Source organism: Anguilla anguilla, chromosome 9 (assembly GCF_013347855.1).
Source record: "Anguilla anguilla isolate fAngAng1 chromosome 9, fAngAng1.pri, whole genome shotgun sequence".
In the NCBI taxonomy this organism is placed as follows: domain Eukaryota; kingdom Metazoa; phylum Chordata; class Actinopteri; order Anguilliformes; family Anguillidae; genus Anguilla; species Anguilla anguilla.
In genome coordinates, this window is record NC_049209.1 from 41,364,817 (window position 1) to 41,379,759 (window position 14,943).

General features: G+C 39.8%; 1 protein-coding gene across 1 annotated transcript; it reads right to left on the bottom strand.

The window, feature by feature from the left end:
- Nucleotides 1-360: 360 nt before the first annotated feature.
- On the bottom strand, nucleotides 361-10,002 carry guca1d (guanylate cyclase activator 1d). Its single transcript, XM_035434913.1, has 4 exons — nucleotides 9,808-10,002; nucleotides 5,527-5,676; nucleotides 918-1,005; nucleotides 361-491 (listed from the first exon to the last, which is right to left on the bottom strand). The coding sequence occupies exons 1-4, from the start codon at nucleotides 10,000-10,002 to the stop codon at nucleotides 361-363; spliced, it is 564 nt and encodes a 187-aa protein (XP_035290804.1).
- Nucleotides 10,003-14,943: the final 4,941 nt, after the last annotated feature.

The following is a 14,943-nucleotide window of genomic DNA, read 5'->3' on the forward strand; positions in this document are numbered from 1 at the left end:
GCGATTCCCTTTCCAAATTGATCGGTTCGGGTAAAGCTTCTAGAGAGCTGTTAGGTACAGGATGACTAACAGTCTGTCGATGCCTGCATCATTCGGGTGGGGTTTTTAAACAGGTCTCCTCTTCTGCCCCCAAGTTAGTGTTTCTCTTTCTTGGTGTTGTTGACAGCCTCAGAAACCTTCGTTTCTGTTCACCACAGATTGTTCCATTAGGTGGAGAAGGGTGTGTGCCAGGGCCACAGCTGATTTTTCCTCATCAAACTTGATGTATTCATTTCTTTGGAAGGGTTTTTTTTTTAACAAAAAGTTCATTAACACAGTTAGATTCCTGCATTTTCAAGTGTGCAGAGCTCCCCCAACTTCTCACACACTTTTCCGCCTGCCATTGACAATGATTACCAGCACTGGGGTCAGATCCATCATTTTCTTGAGCATCTCCATGATTTCCGGGTGGTCCTTTGCTCCGGTAATGAACTCCTCTAGTGTTAACTCACCTGGGTAGGATAAAAGTCAAAGGTCAAAGCTGATTGTGAATGTTTATTTCACAGTGTATTACACAATTCATTGCTTGTTTCAAAATGCATACAACCACAAGCATCATAAGCATCCAGATCATTTAGATCATTATACATTATGCATGGATATGCAACATGCAACAGTATAATCCCTAATTATTATAATGACTGTAGATCACTTAAGATGGATGTAGCTGGCAAATAATTATGAATGGAAGTTTCCACCTCTTTTTCTAAAAATAATATTTTCATCTTACATATCAGTCAAGTTTTGTATGCTCTGTGTCTAATTGGTAAATATTTAAAAATGACAAGATGGGTGGATCAGACTATTCATTAATGTACGTGGGTACAAGCTTTGACTGGAATATCACCAAATTTTTTTCCGTTTTCTCATTTGTTTACCTTCTCCATTGACATCGATCTTCTGGAAAATGAGGGATACGATCTCGTCTGGAGGAGTGTCGTGTACTCGGGTAATGTCCTGTATGGCCTGCAGCGAAGAGGAAGTGAAATGTTTATTCACTTGTTAAAACACACAAAGAAAGCTAGCAGACATTGACCCTAGGGACCTGCAGTTACCTTTGCTACATCCTTTTAGACAAAGATTGCTGAAATCTTAGAGAAATATCACATATTCAGAACAAGTCTTCTTTCATATGATTTATATTACTTAAAATTTAAATGTCAAATATTTTCCTTTCATCTCATGCCCAAATGTTTTCATCATCAGCGCTCAAAGCTACAACCTCCACCCTTGATTCAGGAGAACACAGATGAGCATGTGCCCTTCTCACAAGCACGCGATCTCAGTCAGCACTTCTTTTTTTAAACATGTTTTTTTGGGCTTTTAAAGTTTTATTAGATAGGACAGTGTAGATGGACAGGAAGAACTAGGAGGAGAGAGAGGGAGAGACATGCAACAAAGGTCGGCGGTCGGACTCGAACCGCCGACATCACGGCTCACAATGAGCATGTGGAAAGCGCTCTATGGGCTACGCCACTGGAGGCCCCCCAGCCAGTGCTTCTTATCACATTTTAGACTACAAGTCAGCCCCCCACAGACATGAGTTTAGAGAAAGACACTTCACGTGCAGCTCAACAGGTGCAGGACACACACCTTTCCATTGAGGCATGAGTCTTGGAAGGGCCGCAAAGCTAAAACCGTATTTCCCTTTTTAAAGCTTTCAAGGCTACATGATGTCATTGCAAAATCTTTGTAGTGGCATTCCCCCTTCAACCCCAAATTCTGCATTGTAGCACCTCAACTTTAGGTCAGTTGAATAAAAATGTCTTTTCATTTCATGGTGAACCCTTACAGACACAAACATTTAGTAAACATTCTGCAACATTATTAATAAATATATATTTATAATGAATTACACCTTTAGTAAATATGTTAAATACATTTCACAGCAATGTACATTAAAAATATTCTGAAAGTGGCAAAGATTTAATGATGTATTTGTTCATATATACAAATTGTTTTAATATATTCCTGTATATTCTGTTTCTGTAAGAAAACTGTATAATAGTATTATCATCATGTATTGTGTTCAAAAATGCACTATGCAAATCAAATTATCCTCAGGTAACCCCCCCCCCCAACACACACCACAACATCCAAACTGTGATTGGCTTAGTGGTTAAAATTTGCTTGCTGCTGGCCAACCAAGGTTTTAACTCCCAATTCAGGGAAGAGGTCCCTGGAAAGACCTGTGTGGCTCACAAGCAGATGGCTGGATTTGGTTGCCTAAATTTGATTAAGTGCACAGTAGCCTTCAGATAAGATAAGACAAGATAAGATAAGAAAACTTAATTGTCCATTGCATTTACATGAAATGGAAATTTGCCTTTGGCATTCTGGCAACACAGTGTAAAACAGACAGTACTACTGCAGATACTAGCCTCTGCTCTTCCCCAAGCAGATCAATGGTGCCCTTATGCTTATGGGTAGTATGAGTCAGAGTATCCTGTTGATATCTTGAGAATTTTGTATTTCATGTGTCAGGTGAATTCTGTTGATTCTGACTGCAAACACCTCCTCAAAGTGACATCACTGATGCCTTAGCCAGCTCATAAATCTGGTGATTAGGGTTTCCGATGTTGTGGTAAATAACCGCTCTCTATTTAGGGCTGTAAGGCATCTTTATTTCATGTAGCAAGGAGAGATCTCCGACACTTAGGAGTGCAAAACACCTCTGTGGAGGAAGCTAATACGAGCGTTGAGTTGAGGAAGAGAAAACAAGACAGTTCAAACAGGCACTTGCAGTTAGCGCAGATGGATAAACTGCAGCTATTCTGATTTTCAGCAAAAGCATAACTTAAACACACATCTAACATACGGTTCATCTAAAGGACAGCGGCTTTTCTCTTTGTTCCTTTTTTCACTAATACAATCAGCCAAATCATATACTTATATTGAACTTCTACACTGACATTAGGATACTGAGAATGAGAGACTGTGACATCTAAATGACAATCCTCTCTTTGTTGAGGAATAATCAGAAACAAACCCAATTGAGCAGCCACAACTATTACAGAGTGTTCTGGGTCATCATTTATAAAACGTTTGTATGCACAGATTTGCTCCTGAATTGAACGGATTTGATCTTACGTGAAAACTGGTGCACATATTGAGATTTATAAAACCTGAAACTGATGCAAAAACTTTCTATTGCGTGAACAAACTCCTTCTCTAATGCATGACCAAACTCCATCTTTATGCCAATGTTGCTGTAGTGCAGGCTCAACACATTTTTTCAGACTTGCCAATCATTTAACATATGGAAACACAAAGCATATTAGACATATAGCATATTGCATATTGCATTATGACATATAGCATATGCACACTTCACTTATTTTTATGATGACCAATGTGAGCCATTAAATAGGCTATTGCAGCATAGGCTGGCCATACGCATAGGTTTGGGGGAGCCAAGGTGACATGTCACCAGAGTCAACACCAGGAGGGGACAACCAGGTACATGGTCCCCGGCCCTGGAGGGGGTTGGGGGTGGCGGGGGCAATGATCTGTGAACTTGTGGTAAATATTATTGTCCCAGGTCTGGGAATAATATAATTTTGTCCTGGGCCTGGAAACCCTGTATGTGACTCCCAATATTTGCATATGAATTGGCTACTGTGCTTGTCAGATTTAAGGTTGGACTGAGTGAGACAAGGTCGTCCACCAACGTGTCTCCCACAAAGCTGAAATGCAGTCAATACCTCTGATTGTAGCACTTGTCGTTAACATTATCAAGTGTGCAAATAATAATAATAATAATAATAGATAGATAGATAGATAGATAGACGACTGTCAATGCTACATTAAAATAGACTGCAAATATTAACCTATACAACACTGAAATGTATAATATTAACATTACTGGGAACTATCAAAACATAAAGGGTTAGGGTTAGTAAAAATAAATGCAAAAATATGTAATTTCATATCACATGACATTGATGAGATGGAGTTCATGGAATCAAGAAAACCTGACCAGGTAAGTATATTTGAGAACAATTTTGCGATGATTTCTGATTTATGAAGAGATCGTGCCTAGGAACATATATAAGTGTGTATGGACATTTTATAAGTTCAGAGGAACATTTGGGAAAATGATCGTAAGCTCACATTTGGGATGAATTCTGAGATGATTTAATAAATGAGGCTACAGGGACGTACATCACTTTCCCCATGGATTCAGAATTTATAAAAATAAAACTAACGTCACGACATGCGCACATTTAGGCTAGACCAACCCAATGCTTACATGATGCATCTGCATATGGATGTGAAGTGTCATCTTTGAAAGATGTGACAAGCTACCAAAAGTTTGTCTTTTTGGTGCAGAACCTCTGCAAAGTGTAATAAATGAGGCCCCTCATGATCTCTTATTTCTCATGGTCTGGTTTATAGTTTCAGATGCGTATTTTAATTGTGATTTATTTTCTCTGTTAAACCCTAATTTTAGACTAGAAACTAGTAAAACTCCTGTAGACTATTTTTTTTAGAAACCAGATGTCACTAAACTACATTCTACATTTGCTTGCACATTTTGGTTGATAACATGTTATGTTTAAAATTCTATGGTATCCACAGGTTTGTTTTTACATTTTTCTGGCATTTATGAGTACTTATGTCTTTGATTTTTGCCATTTTAATTTAGTCATATGCACATCATCATACTGCTCAGTAAAATGTCCAGTGTTAATTCAACACTCAATAGAAAACATTTGGTCCCACGTTCTAGAGTGGGACCAAATGTTTATCAGTTAGAGTTAAATTTAAAAGGTTATCAGTTAAGAGTTAAATTAACACGTAGAATTGAATTAACACTGTTAGGGTTGAATTAACACTGGGCATTCTACTCTGTAAACAGAGCAAAGTATGACATAAGAAATGATATTTCTCTCACGCTATTAATGCTCCCAAAACAACTTAATTTTTTATCAGGTTTGCCAGGTTTGCGATCCACTTGGGTCAAAACATTGTCACAATAAAAACATCATTTTGTGAGTATTATCAGTGTAGGAGCAGTTCTTGGGTGGTTGGCATTACAAACAAAGTCACAGCTGATCACAGAGATCATACCCAACGGGATCATGTTGAAGTGGGATCTGGAATGGGGATGAATAAGAACACCCACAGATTAAGACACCACTCCAATTTCAGGTTTAATCCAAGCTTTGATTATTCTAGGCTGAGATGGGTTATTTTTGAAGTGCTTTGGATTTACAATGTAGCCTCTGTTATTTGGTTTCAAAAAGGAAGCTCACTTCTATAGGAAGATCAAAATTCAGCTAAACTATAGCCACCGGAATTAGAGAGCAAGAGAGAGAAAGAGAGAGAGAGAAAACCCCCAAAAATTTCACGTGTAGCTGATTATCACACATGGACTAACGGTTAATGTAATTTCTTCAGTGGACTGAAGTTTCCGTCAGTTACCAAGTTAATATATGGCAAGTACATGTCTGGAACCTCTTTAAATGAATATTCTTGACATACGGTGAATATTGTTTCCAATTCTTCTTTGTCGATTTTCCCGTTTCCGTCTTGGTCGAAGAGCTTGAAGTACCACTTCAGTTTCTGATTTATTTCTCCCTTCAGCATTAAGCTAATGGCTGCGATGTACTCCACAAAGTCGATATAACCATCCTGCAAGGCAGAGAAAACAGAAAAGATGCATCAGTGATTCAATTTACAAATGAAGCACTAAATGGCCCAGCTGTGTTATACAGTGATTAAGGAACTCAGCTTGTGACCCTGTGTGAGATTACAAACTGAAATCCCAGTGTTGTTACTTTGATTTAATCTCACTTTCTTCAGTAAATATCCAACTTTATAAAATGGTAGAATGGGTAAACCCTTAAACTGTGTTGCTGTGGTCAAGTGCATATAAATGCAAGATTGTACTCCTTCATTTAGATATGTGACCATAAAAGACAAAAATGATCTCTCAGCGATGGCCGTGCCATTTTCAAAAGCATGTAGTGTGCATTAACACCCTTCTCTTAAAATGGACATTAACTGCATTTTCCACTATTTTACAGTTGTCTCATGAGAATTAACATTTACTTTTAATTGTTATACTGCATATTCCAACAGTACAGTGAGCAATAAAATGCTCATTAAAAACTGTCATTGTTATTCTGTAAATGCATAAAGTATGTATGTTGATACAATAAAAATACACAAGCTAGGGATGTAATGTATATATACCTACGGGTAATGAACAAAATACGTAAACACAGCAGTGTTCCAATAGGTTTTTGATGTTTCCATGATGGTGTGGGACAGATAGATATGCACCCATAGAAGGCAAGATCCCAACACCCTATTATTTGACTTTACACTAATGTTCACATTTTTGTTCACTACCTCTATATGAACCCCCTACCTGTATTGTACCCCTTTATTCAATCAGGGTTTCAGGCTGGAACAGTTCCCTAAGTCTTAATTCTATACTTTGCTAATGCATTTTCAGCATTTCTCATTGTTATATGTTGTTTTAGTGTATATATCATTTAAATATAAGCAGCGTCTCAGTATTTATGATGAACAATTCCTTACATATTAAACTTTCCAGCAACTGCCAAGGTTAATCAAATATACAGGCAGATGTAGGCAGATGCATCGTGTAATTTTTGATAACCAGATGTGTTTGAAGTACTGATCAGTTTCACTCAGTTTGACAGATAGTTTAGCTTGGTGGCTGACATTTCAGTTTAAGAAAAATAAAACACCAAAAATAATTTATTTTGTCTTTCAGATTCAACATATCAGCTGAATAAACTACTTGCTGTGGAAATTAAGATGAAAATATCTCAGTAGGAGCCAGTATACTTGTCTGAAGACCAATCATTGTCCTTAACTGAGCTGTCCAGCAGAGGTATGTTATCTGTCAATGCCAGACTATATGTGAAGAGATATATTGTTGGTGTCATGCAAAAACCTTGCATCTGTAAAAAAAAATGGAATGCTCGGGAAAAGCAAAAATCACTTCCATTTTCTATTAACCAATGAGAATTACGGTTTTATCATTTGAGGTTTAAAAGTTGGTGAAATATGAAACTCGTACATAGAGCCAGATGAGAACATTCAGTGTGTGTTAAAAAACCAAAATGACCAAAAAAAGGAGATACAAGGTTTATGCAGAGCACTGATGATATGACTAACCTGAGCAGTGCAGGTCTACTGATAAGCTCAGGGCCTGTTTGAGGCTCCTATACCCACTTTTACTGCCTCATCACTTGTGTTACCCTCATGCCACTGGGTTTGAGACCACAGTGACACACCCTCTGTTTATCACCTGTGGAAGACTCCTCAGTCTGCACCTAGAATCACCTTTTCATTTAAACTGATCCAACTATACACCAGCGTTCTACAGGAAGTTCTGGAGCAAACAGGAAACAGATAGGGCCAGAGAATGACGGCTGCAGGAACTGCATCACTGCAGATATAGCAGAAGAGCGGGAACTCTGAAGGATGGGTAGGGAGTACAATTGGACAAAATGGACCAAATTTATTCTATTACAGTTACATTTACTCAGATAATTTTACACTGAAACGGTTGCTGTTTATTACAGTTGGGCTTCTGCAGGACAGTATAGCCAGCATTATCATGCTATATACACTATAGTGTCACACTATATACACTATAGAGCGTCATTCTAACTAGATTGTCATGCTACATACACTATAGAGTGTCATACCATATACACTATAGAGTGTCATTCTAACTAGATTGTCATGCTACATACACTATAGAGTGACATACCATATACACTATAGTGTCATTCTAACTAGATTGTCATGCTATATACACTAGAGTGTCACTCTATAGTGTATATAGCATGAAAATCTAGTTAGAATGACACTCTATAGTGTATATAGCATGAAAATCTAGTTAGAATGACACTCTATAGTGTATATAGCATGACAATCTAGTTAGAATGACACTCCATAGTGTATATAGTATGACACTGTAGTGTATGTATCATGACACTCCATAGTGTATATAGTATGACACTGTAGTGTATGTATCATGACAGAATAGTGTATATAGTATGACTTTATAGTGTATATAGCCTGACACTCTATAGTTAGAATGACACTCTATAGTGTATATAGCATGACACTCCATAGCTAGAATGACACTCTGTAGTGTATATACCATGACATTCTTGGCTTAGAGGTACTAAGAAGGCCTTAATGACACCATCAGTCTAAACAGTATGATCTACCTAAGAGCTGAAAGACCAAACTGCTGTGGTAAGTGAATTTCATGTGTATGTCACAGGCTCCCCTTGACCAGAGGCGTCACTAGGGGGGTGCGGGGGGTGCGGTCCGCACCGGGTGACACCAACCCTAGTGACGCTACAGCCCTTGACTCAGTGGCATAGTGATTAAATGGGGAACAGGCCCCTGTTTCAGGGTTCTGGTCTCGGAGAGCCAATGGGTGGGCTGCCTCTCATAGAACAAAATTTAAAATGGTTGATCATGCAGTTAACTCACCTCACCAGGTCTCTTAGGTATGAACTGTTTGTTGATTTTAAGATGAAAACAAAAGCAGCCATACCCTTCAGTTTCACAGCACCAGGCTCACAAATCCCTGATATATTTCAAGACTTACCCATCAAGTTCTGATTGCAATGGCCTGTCCTATGCACCTCAATTTCTATAAGTTGGTCTGGATAGTGTTTGTAAAATGCCAAAATGTGATGCAAATGTATGTAACGTATATCCAACCCTGAAATTACCCTGAACTTGATTTTCTCCTAAAACGGCACTTTCTTAAAAAGACAGTTTGATGGGTTTGAAGTGTTTCTCTTCTCTGCAAGTAGTGACGCCACATGTTATCAGGCAACATTAAGGGCATAGATTGTTTATGTACAAAACAGACGTCATTAGGAAACAAAGAGATAGGCCCTCGCAGATAGGATGGACATGCGTACCCAGTCAAGGCCCCAGAGGGTATTTAAACCAGGCTAGAAGACCAGTGCGGTGTGGGTTGCTGTACCGCAAACTTGTGTTGTGTTTCAGTGAACTTCCCGCTGGCCAGTGTGATTCACAATAGTGTTTGTTGTCTTAGTGAGTTCCTTGCATTTTCCTGATTTTCATTCTATGAGAAGAAGCTGGGTCCTAACAAGTTCTAATCTGAATGCATTGGTAATACAATGGAACCAAGCAAAATGAAATTGGATGGGAAATATCATTGCGTGACCTGAGCTGCAAACCAGAATTAAATTCACTTGAGGATGAGCTCCTTGATTGGCAAGTTCAGTCAGGGCTGAAAATTAAGAGCTTTAGTGTCAGCCGCGACCTGATTTAGCACAGAACAGGCTCAATCCCCAGCTCAAACTCAGCAGATCATGCACAGGAGTCACATCTGAAATACACTGCACGGAGGAGCCCCAGTGTCTGAAAGGCCACTGCACCCAGGTTTTTATACGAATGAAAGGGAACCTGCAGAGGCTAGCACAGTACAGCTCTAAGTCTTGATCTGTGGCGTGCCCTCTCCTGCCTAGCTCAGATCCACGCTAATCTCATCGTCCAAAAGAAGAGCAGAAGAAGAGCTTAACCCGCAAGAAGTGAAAGAGTGCATAACGATCGCAATTCAAAGCACAATACACAGTGTGCAAAATGCTCAGCCTGCAGTGTGCAAAACGCCCAGCCTCCAGTATGAGAGGTACAAAATAGAGTGTGTGAGAAAAGAGAGAGAATCAGAGAAAGTGAAAGAAAGCTCCAGACATAGTACAGGGAGGGATATTGGCTTTGGTCTCTCACCCCGTCCATGTCGAAAGTGAAGAAGACTTGGTCAACATAGCTGTTGGCGTCCTCAGACATTCCCTGCAGACCCAGGATGGCCTTGAGCTCAAACAGTGTGATCAGACCCGATGGAGACTCCCTCATGAACTTGTTGTACCAGTGGTGCATGTCTTCCGCTAAGATGTCATCCAGGTTGGAGCCGTGGTTTCCCATAACTGCTGCCCTGGTGCACTACCTACGATGCCACTGCTGCTCCGCTTCCAGAAGACCCAAAATGGCTGTAATCCTGCCTGTATGCGGTTGAAGCAATGGTCTTGGTGGCTGCAGTGACTCTGTGCCGGCAGAGATAGAGGGACTGAGCAGAAGCAAAAAGCTTCCTAAACCTCTTATGCCTTCGGCCTGTAAAAAGAGACTGCCACTTAAAATAACCTCCTAATGGGATAAACATTGCCTTCTCCCACCAAAAGGGGAAAGTCTTAGCATGTAGAGGATGGGGTGAGTAACAAGGACGTTTATGTAACACCACCTTACACTGCCTTGCCCTACCCCACCCAGTGGACCAGCAGTGTTGAGCCTGGAGCAGGGTGACTCTGCACTGCACACTGCAGAATCACCCTCCAGCATATCAGCACAAATGTACTGAACATGATATTCCAAAAGGCTGGAATCAATGGCATTTGCAAATGGAAGGAACATCAGTCCACTACGTGCAGGCAGCTGGGAACTACCTTCTTGTAAATTAGTCTTTTAATGAAATTGTTAATAAAAACTGTTTTAGTTGGATTGTGTCTATAATATCTATATTATCATATTTGGTAACCATTTTATAAAAAGCAATTACTCAATCCAGATCATATTTTTTGAATATTGTGATTATATCACAGCTATGGGGGAACAACACCTCTTAGCTGTGATATAATCACAATATACCACTGCCTGTCATGAGTAATTGCTTTTATAAATGCCAAGCAGATGTACGGGGCAAATTTTTGTGATATGGTAAATTACACAAATCAACAAATAATAAGGTACCTGGAGGTCCATACGCATCTATATCAAGCATGGGGAATTCCGGTCCTGGAAGGCCGGTGTGTATGCAGGTTTTTGTTTCCATGAATTACCCTGGCTAAATGAGCTAATTGGCTGTATACACTAACACTGGTTCACTTATATTTTAGATCACAGTAAAACGTTTCATATCAGGACACAAAAACAGTCTTTGGCTGTCATTCGTGCATTTGTCAAGAAAACAGATATGGCCCTCATTGCTGACCTCTGATGTATACAGGCCCAAAAAAGGCTGTTTGTAATTCAAAACATTTATTTGAGTGTTGTGTGTGTGTGTGTGTGTGTGTGTGTGTGCATGTGCACCTTGTGATGTCATTTTCAGAAGCTTGGGTAGGTGACAGGTCATCCAGGGCCTTAAGGTCTATTGTTTCTACTCTACCTCTCGAACCCAGTTCCAATCAAAGTTACAGTGAGGTTTAGCTCCAGGTGCTTATGTTTCTGATTTGATGACAACAGAGGCTTATTTTTGACAAACCTTCCAAACCTTCAGGATACTGGTACGTTTTATCAACATGTGTCCACTCAAAAATCAAATCTGCTGAAGGCAAATTTATTCAACTAATAAAACTACTGAGAGAGTGACAATAATGGTAATGGAGCTTAAACAGTAGGGGAACCTAAAGTATGCTGATAGGGAGATCTATCAGAAATGGCATTATTACCCTTGTGTATAACCCTCATTTAAATACTGTGGCATTCTGCCTGCCAGAGAGGCGGATTGGTCTCGGCTGTGCCGGCTAGTGAAATCAAACGAAACTCAAATAAAGAAACTCGCTCTCGGTGTTAGCTCCCGGTCTCGGCCCCGAATTGTGGAGAGCAGCACACCTTTAAGTACCAGGGCTGATTAGCTAACGCAGCCCAGGTGCGTGCGCTCTCTCCACCAGCCAGCGCAGCCGAGACCAAAATACGAGTCCGCCTCTCCGGCAGACCGAATGCCACAAATACATTCCACTTCATAGCTTTTGTTTAATTGTGTTAACCTGGATCCCAGTTTTCACACATTCATTGGCATCCAGATCAAAAATGAGCTGAGCTTAAGCAATCGCATAACAGATGCTCTTATCCAGAGCAATGTACAGTAGTGGAGAACATCACTGTTAGTCTCAGGAATACAAAACATTGAGAAGGCACAAAACTGCCCATTTATAATCAATACGTAAGCATAATTTTAACCTAACAGATAACAATTTTTATTGTAACAGAAGAAAGGTCCTTTCAACACTTTTGACCTGAATGTCAGCTTTCAACCTGTGTCAACTTCCGAAAAATTAAACGTCAAATTAATCAGCATTGACCAAAGACAACTCAAAGTGTGCTTGGAGAATGGACAACCTCCTCCTTTATAAAAAATATCTACTCTGGCCATATCCTGTTCCCATGTTTGAGCCAAGGCTATAAATCAGTAAATCCCTGATTCGGAGAAGACTGGAGACCCAATGCACATGAGGCAGCAGTGCTTTAGTAATTCAGCGGCATGAAGGAGGCAATCGCCAGATGATCCCGCTAAGCCTTCTGGGGCTATTAATACAGCAGGAGAGAGGAGGTTATACCTGTTAGGAGAACCTGGCACCTGCACTATGGAAAATTCACACCACAGCATATTTCATTACCAAAGAAAGACTGGATGAATGCCCTGCTGCTCCAGACAGGTCAGTGCCCCAGGCAGCTTCTTATAAAACATAACAGTGGAAAGATTAATAAAGATAAGGTCTTGACACTTTCCATATATATATGGGCCACCCCTTGCATCAAGTTATCTATAGACATTTTATTTCTAAGTATGGCACCTGCTTTGACTAGAAGAATAGATACCTATTCAAAATATATGTCACACTAGATATTTTGGGTGGAAAATGAGCAAGTCACTCCTCATGTGGTCCTATGAATGGCACCAGATTGTCCTAAGGGTCCTAATGCCCAAGAGGTTCCACTCCAGCAGGCAGTGAGACATTTAAGACTATACAGAAGGGTGATTTGACTGGCAGCCTTTATGACATAATCTTCCTAAAGGAACACTGGTCTTCACTTGGAAAACACTGCCATTCAAAATAAAGAACTTAAATTACCAATTGGCCACAAATATCCTCACAGGGAAAACAGTTGCTGTTGTAAATAGTTCTTCAACAATCAGAGCTTTGGCACAAATAAAAGAACTGACCACAAAAACCTGAGTTGGGATGAAGCAAGTGTACCTTTTAGAAAGAGTGAGGTAGTCCGTAGTCCTCCAATAGCTATACTACCATATTTAAGGAATTAGTTGATTTTGAAATAATCAAGTAGGCTATTTTTTGTCTGCACCTAAATAAACACATAACTGTCCTGCCAAGATACTTATTTTTGCCGATGACCTAAATACAGGCTTTTCCCTGGCAGTCCTTCCAAAATGCCTATCAGCGGTGGCATCTGATGGTAGATTTAGAGCATTTGTGTCCCCCAAGAAGCAACCAAGTTTTCTAGATCCCCAACTGTGGCCCTTTTGTTTTGCCTCCAAAACCATCTGTCTCACTGTGTGGGGAAATGATATACTTGCACCCTCTGCCAGGCAGGTTTGCCACTCTTCCAGTTTTTACACACTTCTTACTGACCTAAATGACATCAGGCTTCAGCAATCCAAAAGAAAAGGATGATTTTATCACTTATCAACTGCCCTGGATTCCATTAAACAATGCATCTTTACTGACCCCGTCTACCCCTCACGTTGGCAATGTTCTGCCGAATCCACCAACTTCACATCTGGCTAAAAGGATACTGTGGCTCTCAAAGAATACCCTTGGTGGAGAATTTTGCTACTTTTTGGAACTGGAGTGAACTTTTTATATTTATCAGTCTCCACCCTAGTCCTGCTGACATGGTAGCATCTATAGAGTAGACAGAGTTGGTAAAGTGCAATAGTAACAGTATAAAATAATAATACAAATTATTTGAGCACAGTGTAGCTCATTACCTGTACTGTTTATTTTATACAGCCTACGTTGTACATCTTTATCAAGGGTGTGGATCATTTTGGAATGCACTGCATATTGCAACTGTTTCCTAGGAAAAAGAAGGAATATATTCCATGCCCAGTTTGTATGTATCAACACTGCCATTAAAACTGCAGTCCACATACCTATTTTGTGGGTCATTTATCAAATGCAGGTAAGGAATGCTTATCTTGTCTGGCCTAATTGTCCTTCAAGATGTTTTACAGCAAAGTCACTGGGAAAATTCTCAACATGAGATATTCAAAATTTTCGTTTTTTGTGTGATTTATCTAGTTCCTTGTCACTGGTTATAGGGTATATAATGTGTGTTCTGGTACTGTAAATTATATTCACAGAGTGAATATAGTTATTAATATCTAACCAGAGTAATTCAAATTTGACTCAAATCTTGTGTGTCAAGCTAGTTGAAACCCTGAACGAGGCACTGAACCCAGACAGCCTGTTGCGCAGAGCGGTTTCCATGTTGTATGAATTGCTATGACTAATAAACTAACTAAGAATGCTGAAATAATACATCTGCACTATGAAAATTCAGAATTCAGGGTCAGAGATGAAACAAGATCTTGATTGCTGCTGCACTGATCACATCAAAAGTATTATAACCTAGGACTCAAATCACTGACTGACATGCACCCTCTAGTGGACAACAAATATATTGTCCTCATAAATCATTCTGTACTACAGTTATTCTCAATATGACACATGCTGCTGAACAAAGCCACTTCCCTCCTGACATTTAGCACAGTTATTTGTGTAAAATGTAATCATCACAATCTGTCGTCTTGTGATTACTTTTCAAAACTAACAGGACATTTTCATTGCTTCCAGGCAAATTACAACACTAAAGTACCAGTTAATAAACTTCTAAACTCAAAAGTTCAAAATTCAGCCATGGAGATAGAACAGTCAATGACAATCAATGGAGGAGGACAATGAGGAGTAAGAATGTGAGGAGCAGGGCTGGTGGAGGAGGCAGGGTAGGGAGAGGATATTGGGAGGAGATGGGGAGGTAGAGGAGGAAGAGACAGAGGAAGCAGAGGAAGATTAAAAGATAAGGTAGGGAGGGGATAGAGAAGGAAAGTCAAAAGAAGGCTCTCCAATG

What these genes read in the sequence shown, in the direction of transcription:
- guca1d (XM_035434913.1), bottom strand. Translation starts at nt 10,002, where the DNA reads ATGGGAAACCACGGCTCCAACCTGGATGACATCTTAGCGGAAGACATG. An exon ending in TCACTTTCGACATGGACGGG is followed by an intron (nt 5,677 to 9,807) that starts GTGAGAGACCAA and finishes TCTGCCTTGCAG; the next exon opens with GATGGTTATATCGACTTTGT. An exon ending in GATCGATGTCAATGGAGAAG is followed by an intron (nt 492 to 917) that starts GTAAACAAATGA and finishes TATCCTACCCAG; the next exon opens with GTGAGTTAACACTAGAGGAG.